Raw genomic sequence first — 24,235 nt, 5'->3', positions numbered from 1 at the left:
TCTATATTGTAAATATAAACAAATGAATACCTTTGTCTACAGGTTTATGACAGACACAAGTCTATTTGTCAACACTAACATGGCTTTTCCTGATGACATTCGGAACTCCTGCCAACAAAACAAAATGGAGTAGGTCACATGACCAACAGAAACTCGGAAATCATTTTGTGTAAATAAATCTTTTTGGACAGAGAACCTATCATGTGCTTGATTTGGAGAGAAAAATTGTATTATTTATGATTAGAAAGAAATTTCAATGATGATTGTAAAATCGAAAGTTCAACTTTTATCTGTCTCTTTCTAGCGTTTGAAGCGTCTAAGAAACACCGAATTTAGCATGTGGTTGGAGGCTGAGGATAAGTTAAGAAGGAGAAATTGAATATAAATTGGTTGTATAGGTAAGAAAAAGCTTTGAATCACGTCGAATAAGATGCAAAATAATTCTTACCTCAGTACAGAGGACTTAGAGGCCGATTTTTGCAAGAATAATGCGTACAAAAGGGGGAGTGAAGTTTGGCGGGAAATAATTTGCACATGGAAGGTCTCTGCCTCCTCAGGCTCCCGAGGACTTCATACTCGGTAGAATACTTTTGCAATATGATCTAACACTCTTCTAGCTTCCATGGGTTTAAAGTCAGTATATATGCATAAGGCTGGATCAATATAGACACTGCATATGTTTGCTTCTGAAAATTATGAAGAGGAAGGTGCAACTTTGAAAAAGTAGGTCAAAGTACAAACTGATGGAATTGCTTCAATCATTGTGACCTCGTAAAAACATGAGATTGATATCAACTTCTTATTTAAACATGTAAAGCAGTTAACAGGGGAAGATAGAGGGTTTTAAGTGAGAGGGGTTCTAGCAGATAAGGAAAGAGATGTGGAGGCCTAATGGTTTAAAGCACACGGCATCAGCCCTGGGAGGGGGGGGGGATGGAGGCTTCTGAGCTCTAGAGATTTTAGAACAAATATATGGTATTCTTACAGCAATTTTTTCTAACCATTGGGAAAAGATCTGTTACTGATACGATGCGAAAATACAAATGGCAGTGTTTGCCCTAAGAACCGGAAACCAGCCAAATTGACTGCTTCAAATGACAAAAATGACGCTTTGAAATAAAAATTTGTTGTAAGGTCCACAGAGATTTTGTTCATGAACCTCATACCCTAGCCTGTTACAATTGATCTCTAACCCTTTACTTTGAAATAAAGGGAAAACACTGCAAATGGGAATTTTCTGTCATGTCAAACGATTGTCTGAAATGAAAAATGTTTTCCCTGATGTACATATTTGAATGAGTGCATTCATTATAATGTGATTGTTGCATTTGACACTTCAAGAAAGAAAATAAAAACTTTTGAGTCAATACTGTAAACAACTTTAATTCATGTAACTTATGTGTTTTATATATTTGTGAGTTTTGCAACCTACTTTAACTCTTGAAAATTTATTGCTACAAACCATTTATTTTGCTTTGTGCTTGTCAATGCTCAGAATTGTTTCCTCAGTTGCAAATAATAGCAGCACAGAATGATTTCTAATTGACAACATTACTGGTGACTAAAAGATGACGTAAAAATAAATAGATTCAGTTTTAGTTGAAATATTAATACAGTTGACTGTTTAATGAGTAGATTAACTTCTTTTGTCTTAACTACTGTAAATGTACTTTTTTCCACGGGGGTCAAAATTCTGCGAAATTGCAATTTCCCTTCCATAGAAAATCATGCAGATTTCTTTGATTGCAACTATATTCTTTAATTATACTTTGAGAGCACTGGGATAAATTTTCGGGGAAAATCGGATCCTGTACATAGTGTATTTCATTATGTAAATTTTAAAGTATTACAGATTTGAACTCAATATTGTTTTTTATAGGAAGAGTTTTCTGTTTTTTCAGATAATGGCTTCAAATGGGTATGTACCATAGTAATTTTTACTAAACATGCTAAAATGATTTTGGAGCCGATTCCAATTAATATTTAAATGAAATTCCTACAAGACAAGAATAAATGATGAAACTAAAGATTTTTAAGTTCATAAGCTTTTAAATTTCGTTCCTTTGTTTAAATCAAAGAACAACTGTATTTCAAAATCTTTCAAGTTATTTAAAGTTTCCTTTTAGGAAACTTTATTATTTAAAACACTCTTTTATCTAACATGAGCATATAGTCTGAATTATAGACATTCAAGTTTAGCACTAACATAGTGAATTTTATATTGATCCAGGAAAATGAAGTTAGTATTTTCACTTTCACTTTAATTTTAAGGTGACCTTTGTATGAAGCATAATATAATATGCTTAAGTTAATTCAGCAGATATAAAACAATTTAAATGTAAGCTTACTGCGTTTTCTACTACAACAATGTACAAGAAGTGGATTCAGTTTAGAACTTCTTTTAAATTATTTATCTGTTTTGGAAATGAATTTGACAAAAATTTACAAACTTAAATTGGAGGTAACTTCTTGTGCCAATGTTAGGTAAAAAAGATTTAGATAACAGTAATAATGCCATGGTTTATCATTGATGTATTGCTGTACATGTGATAACCGTTACAGAGATTTAGATAGCTGGAACCCTATGAAGGATGACCATCTAGATGAAGAATTTAACAAATATGACAGAGGACACGGTAAAAACATGCCAAAGAGGGGCCCAGACCGTTATGGGTTAGTAGAAAAAAAGGAATATATTTGTACAGTTAAATTTGAGTGTCTGGATTCTAGAATGTCAAATGATAAATATTGGTGACATGTCAAAGTTAGATGAAAGTGTCTGTGACTTTATTTAATTTTATTCTTGAAGTCTTGACCTACCAAATATCTTGGAAGTTTTCTTGGTTTATCTGAGCCTGAGATTTCAAGAAGTCTGTATTTCAGTAGAATAACATTAAATGAAGCTGAAATAGTTTGAAGGGGGGGGGGGCACAGAGGGAGACTTTTTTTGAATTAATATGTGTATCTTGTTACTTTAGTGGTGTGTCCTTGTATGTCACCGGAATTCCAGATGAAATGACAGAAGTAAGTACAAGACATTCAATCAATTAAATGTATAAATGCCCGACCAAGTGTGTTTCAGAATTAGTAATGTTCATGCTGAAAGAAGTGATAATTTATTATTGTACAGTGCCACACTTACATTTGCGAATGGTGTAAAGTAGGAGTGGCACTGCCAGAAGAAATAAATCTGTATACAATTTCATTAGAATTAATTACCTGAAAATTAAATGACTGATGGGAAAAAAATAAAGTTTAATTTTAACTTGCAGGAAGGATTGGTGAATTTATTTAGTAAGGCTGGCACTTGTGTGGAAGCAAAGAAAATGAAGTCCAAAATGGAAGGGACTGGGAATACGTATGGGTGAGTTGTATAGTAGTGAGATCAGATCTTAAATAGAATTGATGTTCTATTTGATATTAATTATCCCTCTAAATAAAATTAACTGAGGTCCATTATGAATATGAATGAAAGTAAAGAGTGAAAGTAAAGAGAAAGTTAACAAGAGAAAAAAAAGTTTGAACACTGAAGCTTGACGATTTCCGAGAAGCTGTGTTTTAGATGGAGTATCTTTGTATTGGTTATGTTGATTTGGTTTCAGATTTGTCAAGATGGCGACAGTCAATGAGTGTGAGAAAGCCATTCGTAAATATCACGAATTTCCCATCGGCGACAACAAATTGAGAGTCAAGTTCTCTAAAACAGACGAAGATAGAAGTCGACAACAGAAGCAGAAACAGGTAAAAACTTCACCAAAAATTATTTTGAACAGTGCTAATTGTTTAAGACTTCATTGCTTAAGCTTTGAGGTTGAAAAAGTTGGTTTAAAACAAGAGTGTACAAAAGCTTTTACCATGACATCGTAAGTTTTCAGTTTATTATATAAATGGATATCGCTCTTATAAAGAGAATATTTGCTAAAACATCTTTGTTTACTGAATGTCTAAATATAAATCACTTTATCACTAGGAGGAGGAGGAGTTCCTGAATTCGTTGAGCAGTAACAGGAAGTCACAGCCCCGCAGTAAAGCCAGCTCAGGCTCCGAGTCAGACGGCAGTGCTCACTTCATGAGCAGGGTGAGTTAATCAATCTCTTTTTGAACATAACTAGGACTGACAGTTCAATACCCCCCCTCCCCCCAACATAAAATTTGATTACTATAAGAGCACTTGTTAAAATAGTAGGCTTGGTATATCGGTGGCTCTAGAGCGGACAACAAAGCACAAATTCATGAATAATGCTATTAAATTCAATACATGGTGCAAAAGTATATAATATTCTTGATTAACGATTCCAATGCAAACAATTCCATACCAAGTGAATGCCCTAGATTTTAAATATGCCATTCAGATTTTGTGTCAAACAAAAAAGTGAATGAACGACTTGGAAGATATGAAGCAGCTTTGTTTACATTCCTGTGTTATGACACTGAGTACAACAGTTACTTATTTACAATGAAATAAAAATATTCATTGGATCAAAAATTATTGGAAATGATGTATATGAGTTGAGCTATGATGAATTTTAATTTTCTTTTTGGTGAAAGAACATTTAACAAATGAATAAAACTGAAACTCAGAAATAAAAAAAAAATGTTTAAGATTTGAATACATTAAGCTGAAAATTGGTGGTCAAAAGTTTGATTTGATATACATTAAGCTGAAAATTGAATGCAATTGCGCTATCACAAAGTGTGTTGATATATATATGGTTCATAAATATAAGTTTTTTATAATATTTTTTGGGAAAAAAGAAATTCAGAACAACTTAAAATTGCTGATTTATATCTTTAAAAATTTAATTTTGGTCAATGTTTTTAATTGTATAATAAAACTTTTTAAAAATGAGGTATTTTTATTTTTTCTTATATTTTTGCATATTTGTACAAAGAACGATAACTCTTCACACTTGGGTGATAAAACATTCTTAAAAAAGCAAAATTCAGCCAGTTAAAAAATCATATAGAAAAGCATACTGTGTGTCTGTTTTTGTCAGTTTCAGTCAGTCATCTGTCCTGAGAGTGTGACTTTTTGACTGTGTTTTAAACATACTTTATAAATTGTTTGTGAAAACTCCTCATAAACCGTTTTTCTGCACAGACATTTCATCAAACTTTGCAGATATTTAGTGACACAATGTGTAGATGTGCTTATTATGAAATTGCTCTTCATAACGCCATGATTTCTTATTGTCTTGGAAGTAATAGATACAATGAAATTCCGATTCCTTTTTGTGTTGTCAGTCAGTCAGTCCTGCTTTTTTGTCAGCAAAACTCCATAATTTTCAACATAGATTTTTGGCCATATCTTGAATATAGAGATGAACAGTTTTGTCAGTGCAACTTCACATAAACCGCTGCACTGAATTTTGTCGAACTTTTCAGATATTTAGGACACAATGTGTAGATGTGCAGTGTCTTATCTTTATATTGATAGTTTTAAAATAATTTTTTCATCAGAAAAAAAATTCCAACTCCTTAATTTTTTCCAGGAATTTCCGCACTTTTCAACTTCAATTTTTGGCCATATCATGAATATTGAGATGAACAGTTTGTCAGCAAAACTCCTCATAAACTGCTGCACAGAATTTGATCAAACTTTGCAGATATTTAGTACACAATGTGATTTGCATATTAGAAGGAAAATCCGATTCCTTTATTGTTTAGGGGGGAATTTCAGAACTTTTCAACTCAGATTTTTGGCCATATCTTGAATATATAGATGAACAGTTTTGTCAGTGCAACTTCTCATAAACCACTGCATAGAATTTGTCAAACTTTGCAGATATATAGGTCAAAATGTGTAGATGTGCATATTACAGAGAAATTATTTCATTTAAATTCTGTGCAATGTTTTACTGTTTATTCAAATCTTAGTGTTCATGATAATTCCAATACTACTATTTTAGCTGTTTGAACAATCTAAATCAGCATTCTGTCTAATTTAAACACAAAAATTGTCACCCAATGCTTGTCAGGTAAAGTAAATAAGTTACTGCAGTTTGAAAAATAGGTCAAGGTCATGATGTCAGTATCTCAAGTTCTTTACAAGAGCCAGTGAGCCAAGCAATGTATAGGAGCAAATTATCATATTTCCACATCTTACAGTTCACAAGACTCAGGTTTGACAGATAGGCAGCATGATTCCAAAGCGATGTTTTACTTTGCTGCTGACTCAGAAATAGGGTCATAATAAGGGACATTGTTTTACTTAAAAAATAATGTTTTAGATTTAGGAAAAGTCTCCAGAATAGCAAGGATGCCTTTATATTGATTTTTCAAACATCTTTTGGTAGTGTAGATTCAAGTTTGTCTAAATCATGACCCCTGGGATAGGGAGGGACCACAATAGACCATGACAGTTTTACTTGAGAATATGCTGGAAAAAATCCTTGAACATTTTTTTCACAAGGACATATAATGTAGATTTGAATTTCTTCAAATCCCAACCCCTCACTACCCACCCCAAACGAAGGGTAGGATGGGTTTATTAATAGGAAATCAAAAGTTTTATATAGGGTTTATTAATAGGAAATCAAAAGTTTTATATAGGAATATGCATATATATAAGGGAAGAACAATAGGGCAAATAGTGACTCAGGTGAGAGTTGTGGCCTGTGGACCTCTTGTTACTACTCCCACACATAAATTGCTGAGTCAGTGACAGTGCATAAGGTCAAACACAATCTTTGCATAGTTTTGTGTATAATGTATATATAGCACAAGGTCAAATGGTCGTAGTTCCTATTCTCTGAGCAGGATAAGTTGTAAACTGTATGAAAGTTTAAACAGTTATACTTGTAACATTTATATTGGACTACAATGTATATAGTGATGGATTTTAAAGATGTTAACTGTAAATTGTTGTACGGGTGAACTTGACCAGATAAATAGCATTGACCTAGGTCAAATTATCATTTGTAGCAGATCGCTATACAATTGTTGTTGCTAACGGCTGCCTCTGAGAGTATTGAGGCTGATATATCTTGGCATGCAAGGTCTTTATATCACTGACTTTCAGCTCTTTTGTGAGATCAATAATATGCCTACTGGATTTGTTTCTCTCATTTATTGTTTCCTCTTTTTTCATCGTGACCAATTAATGGATCCACATTTTAAAAAAAAAAGAAATTTCTATATATAAATTGAAAAATTACTTTACTTAATAAAATACTGATTAAACTAAATCATTCTTAGTCTGTTGAGGGACATCTGCTGAGAAAAGATGTTTTCAGCATCAACTTTAGACTTGTCTTAATAATTATTTTATCCCTCCATCATTGTCTTCAACTTAAACTTAAAACTTCATCAACATTCATTTTTGACTACCTTCTTATTTGCAGTCAGGGGAGAAAATCATGTTTGGAAAGAACAAAGTGAATGAAAGGTAAACATTGAAGACTTATAAAGAGAAGTTTGTAAACCGAAAACGAAAGAAAAATTCATAATAACCGGTCATTTATTACATGTACAAAAATCAGTGTGATGTATAACCACACATGCAAAAAGCTCACAGAAAACGTATGTACATGTACAACAGTATAGTGATGATTATCTCCCTTTGTTTGCTTTTTCACAGCCCTCCGACCTTGCAAGAAGCTCCAGTGAAGAAACCAGGTATGTTAAAAAGAAATTACAAAGGATCTGACAATATTTGGACTTAAAATACGTTGTGGGTTGCATGTTGTTAATTTAATTTTAAAGTTTACTTTTCTGGGGCAATTAAATCAATGATTAACTGTTGTTTGTACATGTTGGTGAAAGTTTACAGTAAAACAAGCTTACAGTGAAATGCTTAATTGTGACAAACAATTTTGTTTCAAATAAAAACGTAACTGGTATTTGTAAAGCTCATGTTACATATTCTGTAAACAAACTTTTATTTGTGTGCGAGTTTCGCGACCTACTTTAACCTCGCAAATATTAATCATGTTAATCGCTGCCAACTAATGATTTTGGTTTGTATTTGTCGAAAATGTTTCCTCAGTCGCGAAAATTAATCATCACAGATAAATTTCAAACTAAAGAATCACGAACAATAGTTTGTTTGCACTAATGAAATCACTGCTGTAAGCCTGAATTTATAAATACATGTTCTTGCACTATGACCTTGTCTGCATGTATGTACAGCTAATTTAATTTCTCCAGTAGGAAATGGGAGACCTGGCTTATTGGGGGATTACCCAGGTATTAATTGACCATGCATGATTCACTTTCTTCCTCATTTGAATTATATGTTTTTATTTTTCATACATTTTTAGCATTTTCTCTGACTTTTCTGGAGTAATAACTCTTTAATTTTGCTTTTTGGACTTTGATGTAATGCATGCACTGTCACCATCTCTACATCATTTAAAGATACATAATATACACTGTATATATAGAATTTCATAGGATAAATGTAAAATATAGATTACAGTTTTCTCTTTGCACTAGATAAATATCTGCAAAAAAAAAATTTTTTTTTTCACAGATACATGTAGTACTTAGAACAGATGTGTAATGTGTCTTGTATATACTCAGACTTAAGGTCAACTTCTGGACTTAAGCAAGGTCAAGGTCACTTTCTTAGAAATATGAAATTTAAGCCAGGACAATTTGAAGAATAGAAAAACAAAGAAATTATTAAAATTCTAGACATAAAAGTTTGTTCTATTGAAAGGGTAGGTTTACAACACTGCTCAATGGCCAGTCTGTTGTGAATGAAATGAATTGCTTTTAGTCATTAGAGAGTGTGTATTGATTTTGTAACTCTATCAACAGGAGAGGAGAAACCTGGAATATTGGGGGAGTACCCAGGTATTAATTGATCATGCTTTCTCGTTAGTTTGACACTTTCTTTCCTGAATTAAATTCATTAATCTGTTAAATGTTTTTACTCACAATTTGTTTCTATTTCCAGTTTCTTTTACATTGATGGAGTGTTAACTGATTATTTATTTTCGTTTCTTGGATTAAAAGTCAAATATTACCATTCTTATTTTTTACAGCCATGTTTTGCAAGATGACTGATAATAAAAAATAATGTATAGCATATAACAGGTTATTTTTACTGCAGTATATTTTTACAAATTTGGGTTGAAATTGGGTTATTACGTTGATCTTTATTGCATTTAAAGTTCCTTTACTAAATAAACTTCATTCACAGATCATATAAATGTATTTTATATAATTATGATACTCTTTGTCCAGTTTAGAAAACAAATAAAAGCATTAATGAAAATGTCGTAATTCTCTTTCTTACAAAAACTTATGTTGCTTTGTCTCCTTTTTCCTTGAACAGGTGCCCTGAGTCAGGTGTCCCCAAGGTCATGTGCAAGGTCAGATGTCTCCACCCCCATTGATCCCTCTCTTTTTCATTCTCCAGGAAGCAGCCACCTGGACATGAAATTTCAGTCCCTGGGGTGGGGGCAAGCCACCAGCCCTAATCAGAACGGTGTCGAGTACCAAGGCAGTGCCCCTCAGGATTTCTACGAGAGAAATCAACATCCGGGATATGTAGGGGAACCAAACGCAGGCATACGAATAGTGTCGGACGGAGAACATAGACACGTTCAGCAGGGAATGGGGAGGGATAACATGAGGGGCTCCCCAAGGGGAAATTTTAGGGGAAGGGGTAATATGGGCTATAACAACATGGGAAGGGGGAATTATAATAGATATCCGGATAACTACCCAATGTATGGCAATCGAGGTAGAGGAATGATAGGGCCCAGAGGTAGGGGTATGAATTATAATAATAGAGGGGGGCCATGGGGGTACACGGATAACCAGACAGGGAATTACCAGGGAGGATACAGAAACCAGGAGCCTTATTACAACAGACATCAGGGACCCCCTTACAGTGCCAGAGGCTTCAGGGGGGCAAGAGGTCAGCCAAACAGGGGCAGAGGTGAGCATAATCTCCAAGGCAAAAGAGCTGTTTTCTTAATTTTATCTTGTGATTAAAATATCATTTTCAGTGAATATTTTATTGATGCCTTTGATTTAGGTGTAGAGATAATGGGTAACATTGGCTTTCTTTATTTAACATTTATTTTGTTTATGTGAAACAGGTGGTCAGTTTACGCCTAGACAAGAAAATAGGATCATGGATCGTCCATGTGCCAACTGCAAGAAGATAGGTATGTGATGAAGATAATTTTTTTTTCCACAAATGTTAATTACCGTAATATTACTTTAATATTTGTTGGTCAATATTCTAGAGTAAGCGAAATGTTACTGTCTCTTGGGAATGTTATTTTATGGATAACCTGGTATGCAGAGGGACTGAAAAAAAATATATAGACAAAATAATTATTTGTGGGAACGTTAATTCATAGATAAGAGTAACACATAAAATCCATGAATATTGGTCCGCCACAAACAATAATTCCACAGTATCATAAGGTGTCTGTTTTTGCTGCATATTCATGATAATGTTGGTGTTGTCAGGGGGATTCCAGTGCAGTCGCTGTAAGACGCCTTACTGCTCCCAGCAGTGTCAAGCAGACCACTGGCCGGAACACAGCCAAAACTGCAGAAACATCAGGTAAACAATTATATCATTTTATTCATTTCTTTGTAATCAGTATACACATTAAGTAAGCAAACTCATTGCCATTTTATACATTTACTTACAGTAGAGGTTGCACATATTGAAATAAAATTCGGTATAGAGATTTATCATAAGAATATCTAGGTCAAGTACTGTTTTGGGTACAATTTTGCCATTTGATTAATTGATGGACTTAGAAAAATTCCAATTATTTGCAGTTTCCTTTCATTTTCTTTGCAGAGATTGCATATATTGAAATGAAATTTCATCATTTGATTTATCATAAAACTATCTAGGTCAAGTTCTGTTGTGGTTATGATCTGACCACTTTGGACTTAAAAAATTCCATGTATTTTTCTTGTTAGCTGATTTTGTGTCACTTGATTTCTTGTAGGGAGCATTCCTTAAGGCTCTATCTATTAACAACCGATGGCCAGTCAGTTTGAGGTGACCATTGGAGATGATGATGTAGCAGAGGTAGGAACTGATATGCTGGCTTTCTTTTAATTAATTCAGTAATTGGGAGTATTTTGATCCATTTGAAATGAGAAGTTTCTTATTTTCCAACGTGAAGAAGCTTGATGAAATAATTACCATTTGAATTAAACACTTTGGATTTGATATAAAAATTTTTGTTACACAGAAGTTAAAATTTCATTTTCTCTCATGGAAAATTTTAAATATGATAATTGTGAAGTGATTGCTATGTTGTTTCAATATACATATTACACACTGTTCTGTTTACTGGTTTTATTAGAATTCTCCTACCTTTTACAGGAAATGAAATCCTATGCCAAAAGTATTGTACAGGAGCAGTACGGCTCTGTAAGTGGTTGTGCAAAATCCCCCCAGTCTATGTAAAACGTCATACAGGTCACAAGCCTATATAAACAGCGATCAGCTGTCAGCCATCACCGGAAACAAAGCGGCTCCTTTTTAATTAGTCATCCACCACATTTGGGAGTCAAAACGAGATATAAATTATTTATATTCAGGTCACGCCTAACAGAGCTACTCGGAGTCAGCCATCCCCCAAACAGAGTGATTATGTCATTGCTGAAGGGAGTCCAGACTTTTATTAAAATCTTTAGTCAACAAACAGTGTATCCCACAGGTTACTTTCACATACGGGTAAAACATAACGGCACTACCTTGTCAAGTGTACAGCCTCAAGGTAGTTAGGTCTAGTTCTGGGCATTTAAAATTATTTTATATGCTCCAGTAGAAATTTATCAATAAAAAAAAATAATGTTTCAAAAAATTGCTCAGAAGAATGAAAAGTTAGAGAGTAAGAATTTTAGTTGATTGTCAATATTGTCAAAGTGTCCAAATGTACAGAAATTAAGGAAATTGAAGACTGTGAGAAGTACATTTTTTGTGGGTAAAAAAACAACAAAAATTCATGGTAAATTGATGGCTCCAGAAGAATTTTTTTTTAATTATTCAAAAAAAAAAATGAATTTTCAAATTTGCTCAGAAGGATGAAAAGTTAAAAGTTTGTTGTATATGATTATCAAAAAGGCTAGAAATTAAGGAAATTAAAGAATGAAATTTTTGCCATCAGCAAGTCTTGTGTAATTATACAAAATTCAAGTAAGAAGTGAACTACAAGAAGAAGAAAAAATAATGTATTTTCATAGTCTCTCCATTTAATTCATATTTGCTTTAAAAAGAAGAAAACACTGATGAAGGATTAATTTTCAGGAAAGAGAAAGTCTGCGCCATCACCTTCCAACAGAATTGCTACAAACAGTCTAGAGATTAGCAAGGAATATGAAGTAAGAATCATCGAGATACACATTGTTTTGGAAGCATTGTGTATTAGTTCACATTGAATAATTTTTAGAATTTGAAGAAAGAAATTAAGCAAGTATCACAGGCTTAAGTAAAGTTGATAATCCATGCTTAGAAAAAAAAGTTACTAAACTTCATTTTTATAAGAAGAACTTAACTCTTATTGACCCATTGTAACCATTTTATTAAAAATGAAGATGGAGTAAATACATTAGAAGGTTACCATAATACAAGAACGTGATTAGATTGGTGAATTTTCTGGATGATGAATGCACTTTCCTTTAGAATGGTGATTTTAGATTAGTCAAGTGTCTTGATAGTTTATCCCATTGTCTCTCTAATCTTTATAGCTGTTAGTGGTGGGTGTGGAGGACCCCAGTAGAATTGTCGTCCAGCTGCTGTCTGAGGAACTGACGAAATTATCGGAGCAAGATGCTGAAATGAAAATGGTATAATACCCCCCACCCCCACCCCACCCTTTTTTACCAAAGTAAAAAAAAATGAGAAAATGAATTTTGGGTGTTGACAGTATTATTTAAAGTTTCTCGAAGGTAAAGCTGAAATATTATTACATCATTTTTAAGTACCTGTTGTTTCTAAAATGTCTTTAAGACTTTAAAATTTCAAGTTTAATGCATTTAAGTTTCCTTCAATTAAATTCAATTCACATAAAGATTGAATCTAAGTAAAAGAAAAAAAAAATAAATATGTAAGGACTTTTTTCAAAATCTTTGGTGAGGAAGGTAGAAATCATACAGACTTTTTACAGATTCTGAAGCACATTTCATGATGAATGCCCATGCTGCTCTTCATGAAAAATATGTCTACATGCAAGTCTGTGTAATTTCCAGATAAATTGAAAACATTCCTTATATTCATATTTTTCATGTACAAGAACAGCAAAAATGCCATGTGTAAATTTCTCCCGACATACATGTATATTTTATAAACTTCTCTTTAAATCTTTACCCCTTAATGCCACGATTTGACGCACTGGCCATATCCTTAGAGTGTTTGCCTGGCTGCCCCTTAGAGGGGTTTAGATGAATTGGAGTGCAGTTTAAAATTGAACAAAGAAGGGTCAAAATATTTCATTTATACTATGTATTATATATCATTGGATTCGTAATAAATTAAATTTTTCAAATCTATTTACATAATTTCGATCATAGTTTTCTGTTAAAAAATAATTCAGGTGAAAGCAGGTGAAAATAGAAAAATAGATATTTTCAACATGTAAAACGGCTTTAATAAGCCAAAATTGTCTGTATAAATAATTAAGAAATATGTGTGATGATATAATTGATGGTTAAATTATTATTTATTATCATTTTAATAAGTTTAATTCCTCAGAAATCGATAAATTCCGCGCTTCTTCAATGTCAATCTCGCCAACAAATTTTCAGACTTGCGTCCTAAAACTTGATTTCTGAACGTTTTTGGACACTTTAATGACCCAATTCTATCAAAATAATTATTTTCTACACCTTTACATTTATAAATATGTGTAAAATGGAACAAACTGTGGAAGGTATCTTCTGAATTTGTGAGAAACAGGTAACGAAATCGGCACTGCGCGGTCCCGAACTTCAAAAAATTTTCGTATCTTTTGTTGGAGTATATTACACATATAGATCATTATAATTTTCAAACCTTTCAAGAAATAGGTAGTTTAAAGCTTGAATTTCATGTAATGCTTTACTGGATGAGAAAATATTGCGTATTTACTGAGTTATATACTCAAAAAACATCGTATGTAATAGTCCGCCATTTTGAATTTTGGTGGGACTTTCCAAGATTCTATTATTTGTTTACACAGGTAAATCACGTGATTTCTAACTGTAGTATGATGCAATCATCTATTGTTAACCTGCAGGTGGCCACCTGTGTTCTGATAACTAGTAAACAAGCGGTAATTTCAAGTCAAATCAACAATGAAATACACATGCGTCAAAAGTCGTCATTAAGGGTTGGGGCCTAGGCGTCAAAAGTCGTCATTAAGGGGTAAAGGAGGGAAAGGTCTAAGGGGAAAGAGTTAACTTATTGTGATGTCTAACTTAAGTTCCTTTGTGTTTATTTACGTGCATGAGTTTACACAAACATGCCAATGTGATCAATTTTGTTTTTGGATAAGTGAAAAGAAAAATCAACAGCAAATGTCAAATAATCAGTCATGGTAGAGAATGTGTCAAGAAACATTCTGTTCCTTCAGGTGCTAGACAAGGACAATCATGCTGTATCAGACCCAGCGGTAGGGGAGTTCTACGCTGGACAGTTTATAATTTCTGTCGAGTGGACGCCCACGAATCTGACCACCAGGTCACTGTGAGCTACATAGACTATGGCAACACAGAGACAATCCCCTACAACAAACTGAGGAATCTACAACCACAGTGGTGTTCACTGCCGGGACAGGTAAGCATAATGTCATATTTAACTCGTGCTGTAATTGTAAATTGGCATGATCTTTAATGAGCATTTTATAGGCAAAATCGGCAAAGTGAAAAACAAATGCATACTTACAATTTGATGAGGTAACATTGTAAAAAGCTGAAATCTGAAGTTCTGTGAACATAACATTGTCATAGATCTACAAAGTTTTGTATTAAACTTGATTTCAAGATAAAGAAACATCTACTTCAGGCAATAGTGTGTGCGTTGGATGGAGTGGTTCCTCATATGGACTCCAAGTTCTGGAGCCAGCAGGCAGTGGACACCATTAAACAACTGTTACCTCTAACCATGGAGTGCGGGAGGATGTACAAGGTGACCTGTACTGGAAAAGAGGGAGATACCACCTTAATTAAAGTGCTGGATGCTAATGGTAAGATATAGGCTGGAAAAGAGGGAGATAACACCTTAATTAAAGTGCTGGATATTAATGGTAAGTTATAGGTTTGAGTCATAATTAGGCTGCTTTAAGATTATAGTAGCTACTAGCTAGGGTTGTTGATCTTTAGATACATGTATCAAGGACTTGTGAACCCACTCAAGAACTTGATCTGCATATATGCTGTGTCTTTAATGAACCTGTGTTGTTATCAACTTTTTGTCCGACCTCTTCCTTTGTAGTATGATGATAGAAAAAGTATTTTTTTTTCTACGTTAATTATCATTATACATATATTTTAACATAAGCTGATTATATGTTTCTTTATTATGCCCTCCAAGATTTAAATTTTTTGAGGTATATAGAAATCATTTTGTCCGTCCATCTGTCTGTGCAATCTTGTTTTGGTTTTCAATTTGTAACATAAAAAATAGAATTGGTTGTGATAAGTGTATGAAAAGTCAATGAAATTTTTGGAGTCTGAAAAGCGTTTGTTAAGGAAGTTTTTCAGAGAGGTACATTTAAATATTGATTCTATTCACAGGACAAGACGTCAGTGAGACCCTCGTAACCTCGGGCTTGGCATCGATTAAAAGCCAGAAAACCCAGGCTGTAGGACCACAGTTGTATGTATAGAAAGATGTAGCTTAGCATTCAAAACATTACAAAGACATACATGTTATTTCTACTGTAAAATGCATATCAAACTACCATTTGGATATGTATAATAGTTTATGTGAACTAAAGGAGATTTTATCACAGTTTTTGCTGAAATGAGGAATTTTGGATGTATGTTGGAATTGATGGCTGATCTTGTGTCTTACTTCTACAGCATAAGTATTGATGCCAAAGAAATTGACAAAATGGAGAATTGGATCAGTGGTCAGAAGTATGATGTGCTAATAGCTGAGAGGGACAGCCCGCTAGACTTCTGTGTCCAAAAATTGGAAGACCTCAGCGAAAAAATCACTCCATACTGCAAAAAAGTCAATGAAGAATGTATGGCTATACCTACAGAACAATATCAGTGAGTATGCTGTATTTACTTATATTGTACTATGAGTCCAGACTGGGGATTTGTAGAGGAATTTTAAATCCCTTTTGTTTAAGTATAAAACTCTAAGAAAAGGGCATGGGTGGAAGGGGAGAGGGGTGTTAGCAGTTTTAAAAAAATTAGACGTAATTAAATGATAACATTGTAACAGTCGAGAGTTTTATTTTACTTGCAGTCCTAAAGGAGTTGGGGAGCTAGTGTATGGTCTGTATGACTCTAATTGGTACCGAGCCGAAGTCCTCAGCCTGTCTGACCAGAAGGCAAAGATTTACTTCATCGATTTCGGAAACACTGAACTGGTTCCCTTCAGAGATCTCAGGCAGGCCACCAGTCTCTGCCAGGAGCAGCCACCTTTCTGTATTTGCTGTGAACTGGTAGGAATAGACCCAGAAGGAGCGGCCAAAGCTAACGAGTTATTTAACGAACTTACACACAAAAATGATCCCAAAGTGCTCACTATGATTTACAAAGGCAGGAGAAGGGATAAAGCGGTTGTGGATTTCTTGACAGACCACGAGGAACTTGTGTCTGTGGCAATCTCAAGGTTCTTAGCTCAGGCTCTGGTAGCTGCACCCGTAATGGCAGGTGATATAAAGAATTCATACTTACCTGAAGATGGGACCCCTGTTACCTGTGTCATCATGTTCATCACGTCTCTCTCTTCGTTTTATGTGCAGTCTGCCAAAAATGACGTTGAAAAAATCATGAGTGAAATCGCCGAGATCTGCTCCAGGGATTCTGTGCCCTATACACCGAAGGCTGGAGAAATGGTGTTTGGGAAGTTCTCTGTTGATGAGCGCTGGTACAGGGCCAAAGTGTTGGGAATATCTGGTGACGAGGTCGTTTTATTATATACAGATTTTGGCAATGTGGAAACAGTGACCAAAAATGCTGTGAGGAGATTTCATCCCGCCTTAATCAAGTATCCACACCAGAGTATTCACTGCACATTAGCATTGGTGACCAAATCCATGGAAACTCAAGAAGTGCTTCAGACATTTGGAACCTTGTACAACTGTACGGTGCAGATTAAACTTAAGGGCTCAAGTAACAAGGACCCATTAGAAGTAGATGTTTTACTGGAGGATGGTAGTAATGTAAATGAAACTATTGTAAGCATGTTTTCCTCGCAAGCAAGCCCAGTTGTAACTAGTCCTAAAGCAAAAGAGACAGAATTACCGACCAAGCTCCAGTTCCAGGAGGCACCTGTTCCCTTGGATGGAAGCCAGGTGGAATGTACAATGACGGAATTTCATAGCTTTGATTCATTTTATTTGCAAATCAATGAAGTTCAGGCGCTTGAAAACTTGATGACTGAACTGCAGAATTTGAGTAAAGAACCAACTCCCTATCAACCTGAAGTTGGAGAGGATGTGTGTGCTTTGTTCTCTTTAGACAGTAAATGGTACAGGGCACGAGTGGTTGAGAAGACGACGGAACAGGATTCCTATGTTGTGTTATTTGTAGACTATGGAAACAAAGAACAAGTCACATCCAATGAAATCCGGAAATTAAAATCGGAATATGTTCAGCTTCCATGCCTGGCCATTCACTGCAGATTAGTAACCCCGAGACCTCTGTCAGATGACCTCAAATCAAAGTTTGCTGAATTTACAGTGTCCAAACTTCTATATTTACAAGCCTTGTCTGAAAACAATAAACTGTATGATGTAAAATTGTACACTCAAGAGGGCACCTGTATAAATGATGTCTTGGTAGGCGATTCTCCAAGCGCTAAGGCAGCAGTGGTAGCTCCTCAAGTCAAACCTAGAATTCCAGAATTTGACATGCCAGTGGATGGAGGAAAACTCCCTTTCCTTGTCACCCACATTGAGAGTGTCCACTCCTTCTATGCTCATTACTACACAGAGGAGAGCTGTGAAAAGTTCAACAGTTTACTTCAGAAGATGGACACTTACTGTGGAGGTATTGCTGAGCCTCATCTTCCTGCTGTAGGAGAGCAGGTGTGCTGCCAGTTCACTGAGACTGGTCAGTGGTTAAGAGCTGAAGTTCAAAAGATTGAGGACTCCTCTTATAATGTCAAGTTTGTCGACTATGGAAACGTTCACACCGTGCAGAAGGATCACATCCGCAAAGCCGACGACTCTTTTCTGTACTTGCCCAAACAGGCCATTCACTGTAAATTGACAAGCATTGAGGACACAAGCTCTCCATTGGTTCTAGAAAAATTTGATGCTGCTGTAAGAAATACCCTGAGTTACATCAAGGCTGTGAAGAAGGAGAGAGATGTGCATGAAGTGCATATCACAACTGATCAGGAGGATGTTATAGAGCAGCTAAAAAAGGTGTCTACCTCTGGCGCCACCCCCTTTGTTCCTCGTATCTTGCCAGTTAGCAGCACCAAAGAACCTTGTATATATCAGGAATTGGACAATCTTCACTCTTTCTACTTGTTATTAGTGGGTCAACCTTACCGGGAAGAGTTACCTGTCCTTGAAGAGAAAGTGAACAGTTTCTGTGAGAAATCTAACTCACCCTACCAGCCAGTAAAGGATGAAATCGTTCTAGCCAAATTCTCAGCAGATGGAAAATGGTACAGAGCCAAAGTTTTGGAGGTTTTAGGTGAATCCGCCTTCAAAGTGTACTTTATTGATTATGGGAATGTGGAGTTCAACACCCCGGTGGACATTAGACAAATTGACCCCTCCCTCTTATCTGTGCCAAATTTTACAATCCATTGTAAGCTTGCCAATATTGGCCAGAAAGAATCGGAGCAGGCATTGCACCAGTTTATTAACCTTGTCACTAACAGTCTCCTGCAGCTACAGGTCGTGGGGGTCGAAGGCGAGCTCCACGAAATTATCCTCTTTAATGACAAAGGTGAAAATGTCAATGAGCATGTGGGTCAGTCAGTAGCCCTCTCTGAACTCTCAGCTGGGTCACCTAAGGCTTCCAAAGGTGCTACAGCAGCAGGGAATTCCCCTGGTATAGCGGCATTGGTAGGCCCCTCAGGGGATGGAAATAAAGGGGGTTCCCCGGGGGCAGGGACGAGCATGAACATTCGCCTGAGTGACATGTCCAAGGCAGAACCTCAGAGTGAGGAATTCCAGGTGATCATCACCTCCATAGATTCTCCTGAAGAGTTCTACTGTCAGCTGGCTGATGAAGAGGGTTGGTTTACCTTAATTTTTAACATACTTTATTTTTTACATACAGTACATCAAATGATGCTGTAAGAATGAGTTGTGTTTCTTTAGAAGTTTAAAATGTGAAGAACAGTATGGGATTTTCTTGCATCCATGTGCATTTCTTGATTTAATGTCACATTTTTTGATTTTCAGCAGTGAGTAAACTGGTTGATATGATGCAGAAGATTTTGATGTATTGTGAGACAGAGCCTCAGGATCCAAACCATAAGTACATCGTGGGGGATATGTGTTGTGCATTCTACAGTCTCTGTGAAGGTAAATATTAAATAAATCCTACTTCCCTTTGTCATTAACTGTAAAATGTGTTTTTTAAAAAAAGAATTCTTCAAGAGATTTTAATTGCAATGTGCACTAAAATTTTTTTGCTCTTGACTGAAGGTGCACCACAATAGAAGATTAAATATACAGCAAAACCGTTATAAAGAAGTTGCTGGGACCCCTGAAATTACTTCGCTATAAATTATCCATAATTTGTTATAACCATATAAAGAATTTGTTAAATTTATATAGCTGGGGATAAGAAAACTGCTATACATAGGTGAATTTGCAATATCCGTGTTCATACCAAACGAGTTTTACTGTTTGTCCTGTAATAAATAATCTTTGAAAAAGACATTCATCCGTGGAAGGGGGTAGGAGCATTGTATTTATAAAAGATTCTTATTTCTTATTTCAGCAGACGGTGGATGGTATAGGAGTGTTATAACTGAGACGTTTCCTAATGGAACCTACAGCCTGCAGTACGTGGACTTTGGAAACAGAGCCATACTGCCCGCCAACCAGATACGGCCAATGAAACCAGACTTCATGGAGATTCCCATACTAGCTTTTAAATGCTCACTGCATGGTAAATTGAACACTGATAATTTTTTTTTCATGATCATTAGAAACAAAATTTTTTAAGAAGCAATTTTTTTAATGGTCAGAATCAGTAAATTAAGAAATCTAAAGCTTTCAAAGTGGCTGAAATAAATTTTAGAAATTTTGTAGGTAAAAATCAGTTTTGAATAGAAGAAAAAATTGTTGCACAAATGTATTTGTTCTTGTGTATGAATTAGGCTTTACACTGGTTGTACTTGTTGTACGTATTCATAACAGGTGTTTCAGCCCCAGAAGACTTGTGGTCTAACAGTGCCAGTGAGAAACTCAATCAGTTTGTAGACCAGGCCTTGTATGCTCGTCTGAAGGATCGGAGCGGGGACACTTTTGTTCTCTGGCTAATTCGGCCTGGACCTGACGATTCCAGCGATGACATTGATGTAGCTGAATACTTGATTTCCTGTGGTGTTGCACTGCCCAAATCCAGTGAAGGTATTCAATCCCTGCATTCATGTGATTCATTACATGTTTAAGATGAACAACTCTCAGTCTGAGTTTGGTCACTTGGAAATGATTAATGGTGTTCAGAAAAGATTGAATTTTGGCGAAGAAGGTTGTTTAAATTGTCAGAATCATATGAAAGTAAAGGGAAACTAATTAAAAATGACAAAGCATAACTTGTTTAATACAGAGTTTTGACATCATGTTTGATTGACAGAATTTGACTAGCTTTAATCATGTTTGTTGTATTGTTTTATAGAATAGTTGACTTGCTTTAAACATATTGCTTTTGTTTTCTATTAGAATTTATAATTAATTTTATAAATTAATATTGACAGATGATCAGGCGGCAGCCATTGAACAACAGATTGCTGCCCTGCAGGCCCAACTAAAGAAACTCGCACCCAAGAAGTAAAGAGGAAGGGTAGAGAATTCTTGTTTGTTCTACTGATGGTTATAAAAACTTAACTCTTGTCTTTTCAAACAAACAAAAAAAAAAAAGGAATATGAAGATAGTTATCTTCAAATTAACATAAGAATTACACTGAACTTGTTTGTCTATTTGAATCTTTACAAGATTATTAAGAATATGGCCCATAGAAGGCCTAGATAAACTTATAATGGAACATTATACCATGTACATAAATATATATATATGTGTCAAAGTACATATTTGACACAATTTTCTTTAAAAGTTTGTCTTTTAAAGGTGTCTTCATTGTGATTTCTTGGACAGAGGAGTCCTGAGAAGTTTTTATTGAGATGGTTTCTTGTCAAATACACTTTTTTGTATTGTTTAACATACAACTGAGGAAAAAAAAACATTTTAAACTTTTCTGTTGCTGAGAAAAGGAATCTACCAATTAGCTCGTTTCAGCTTACATGTAAATAATGTAAATATACATTTTGTTCATGACTTTCTGAACCAGTGTTAAAGTTTTTGATGAAATGTTAAAAATGTTACTGGTAACAAATGAAAAACAAGTCACATGTAAGGTTTCCATTGGTATCATATGTACACATATTTTTTTTATGAGTTAACACATATATTTCCTTTATTAAACCATGTTATGTTAAACTGTTAAAGTTTATATTCAAATTTTGTAATTACTTGGATATACATATAATGTCATTAACAATGTATTTTTGAGGGTTTTAAAATACGTAAACCTTGACACATTGTATGATGCATTTTTCTTTTGAAACTTGCCAATAAGCAAAGTTTTGAGATTTGTTGCAGGAGCATTGAATAAATGCCTTTTATTGTGTACAGAGTAGATACATTGTTTTTGTATCTTGGTGATTTTGAAAACTCTTTTTTTGAGGAAATAATTTTTTCCCCAAATTAAGAAAGGATTTCTGTTTTGTTAAATGAAGTACAATAATTTCTTTTATGAAAGAAAGTTGATTTATAATATCAGAAGAGGTGGCCAGATTATTATTGTTCTTTGAATTAAAAAAAAAAAGATATATTCTTCCAAGAATCCACATTCTTGCATTATTTTTGTGTAAATTTTAAACACCACATAATAGGTTTTTTTTTACCCATACCAAGTATTTATGCAAAGAGAAATACCGTAGAACTGATGGGTCTAAATATATTTCAAAAATATATAACCACTGAGACACAATAGTCTTCAAACAGTGAGTTACATTGTATGTGGAAAAATCAAGTTTCATTCCCATAAAAGAATTAATAATACAATGTTCAACTTGATAGGTGTAAACTTCATCCAATCCAATAATTCCTTTAATGCAGTATTTTTTTTCATTTAAATATTTTCTTTTTGTGGGAAGCGGAATTCTCAAACATTTTATTTTACTCTCTTCTGTGAATGGAGTTGCCTATTAATCTGCTTTGTCAAATAGAGAACAAGTGAAATATTCCATATATTTCCAGTCTCTGCTGCACGTAAAACAACACATATTAAATGGTAGTTATTCTCCTCAGATGATTTCTATACACATTTTCACAAAAAGGTTGTCATATTCTCTTAAAATGTGAAATATTTCATTTATTTCACTGTCTCATTCCATGATATTATAAGGATTGCCATCTAGCAAAGTCTGCTCACACCCACAGCAGTTTGCCACATGGACTTCCTTTTAAATCTACAGAGAGCTTAATAGGGCTGCAGTAACACCCATTGTGAAAGAGTTTGCTATTTTGTTAAAAATTCACTTATTTAATTGGAATATTCCATGACCTCCTGTTAATTCAGGCTTTGTAAGTGTCAACATTTCTAAATCCCAGATGATAATGGTAAAGCTTTTGCGAAAATTTATGAAATACTTGGGGTACTTTCAGTAATTATTCAAAAAATGTTAAAAGGTTTGCTTCTTTGAACTTCAGAATAAAAGTTGTAAAGTGATGAAGGAATTTTTTGGCCCTATGACTTGACTCATTTCCTGGGGTACCTTGTGGTTTCTTTTGCTCATGGCAATCTTGAGGTGTTGAGTTACTAGCCCCAGGCAAACCAAACCCTGCTTTTCCTGAGACTAGCAACTTATTCCATCGAGTATTCAGACAAAGTAATTCTATGCTGTATATCCAGTCATTAAAGAAAAAGAAATGCCTCTGTAATTTTTTATAAAAATATTTTGGGGCCTGCTCTGCATGAGATTGTAAAAATAATTGTTTGATTGCGACTTAGCACATGCATTTAATTGATAAAAAGAATGTTATTATGCAACAGAACATTAGAAAAGAGGTATATGATAATATCTTGTATAAATGTTAAATCAGTTTGAGACAAGTTTTCTTATTTTTTTATATATAACTTGATTGTTCAACTTGGTTGATTGTCAGTTTAACATTATAACGAATGCCAATAGTTTTCCAGTAAAAGTAAATTACTAGCTAATTTATACCTTTTTTCCTATCTTTCATAACAGAGTGTAATTGAAAACCCACTCTTTGTTAATTTTCCTTCTGCTAAGACTTTTTTCATTTGTAATATTGAATAGAGGTATTTTCTGAAATTGATTATATTTTATTTCATCAATATATCTGTGTAATCTTTTTAGCTATGAGATTTAGTAAAATGTCATAAATTTACCAGTACTTAAAATGCTGTATTTAAGAAAAAAAAGGATTAATGAAGAAAAATTAATATGCAGATGTTGTAGCATTTTAAAGGTGTATGCTGTTGACAATGCTTATGAGCAAGTTTGTGGAAAAGCTTTGTTTAGTTTTGTGTTTTCTCTTTGTTTTTATAAGAATTAGGAAATCATTTTATATGAAGTCAAATTTCATTTTATAAAAAAATCAGGAAATTCTACTAGAGAAATAAAGGAAAATACTTCAGCTTTTTGTATCTGTGAACAGCAATTTTCAACCATATGTCAATGAAATGGGTTTTTATATCACCAGTAGTAAGTGGACTTCACACTAAAAATAAATATTTTGTTATATATTGATATTTTCCATTTACAGTTGTTTCTTGCTCAACATATTTGTGAACAAAAAAGCACATGATTTCAGTAAAATGGGTCAAAAAATAATGTAATCTGATTGTAGTATTCTGTAG

General features: G+C 34.3%; 1 protein-coding gene across 1 annotated transcript; it reads left to right on the top strand.

Annotated features, from left to right (window-relative positions):
* The first annotated feature begins 266 nt into the window (after positions 1-266).
* Positions 267-21,980, top strand: LOC134267023 (uncharacterized). The gene is given in 29 exon segments (XM_062749253.1): positions 267-398; positions 1,902-1,918; positions 2,563-2,673; positions 2,979-3,024; positions 3,273-3,364; positions 3,603-3,741; positions 3,971-4,078; positions 7,344-7,387; positions 7,580-7,617; positions 8,149-8,187; positions 8,764-8,799; positions 9,284-9,892; positions 10,056-10,124; positions 10,435-10,531; positions 10,975-11,014; positions 11,315-11,394; positions 11,533-11,711; positions 12,242-12,315; positions 12,682-12,780; positions 14,544-14,610; positions 14,613-14,746; positions 14,975-15,155; positions 15,706-15,787; positions 15,994-16,188; positions 16,391-19,347; positions 19,518-19,640; positions 20,062-20,232; positions 20,484-20,696; positions 21,044-21,980. Coding segments are annotated over 28 exon segments (6,114 nt in total). The 5' UTR covers positions 267-398; positions 1,902-1,904; the 3' UTR covers positions 21,121-21,980.
* The last annotated feature ends 2,255 nt before the right edge of the window (positions 21,981-24,235 follow it).

This window comes from Saccostrea cucullata, unplaced genomic scaffold, assembly GCF_032062105.1.
Source record: "Saccostrea cucullata isolate Sc308-1 unplaced genomic scaffold, CSIRO_AGI_Scuc_v1 ctg248, whole genome shotgun sequence".
NCBI classification, from domain to species: Eukaryota; Metazoa; Mollusca; class Bivalvia; order Ostreida; family Ostreidae; genus Saccostrea; species Saccostrea cuccullata.
Note: the sequence above shows the minus strand (reverse complement) of the source record. Positions and strands in the feature narration are given on the sequence as shown.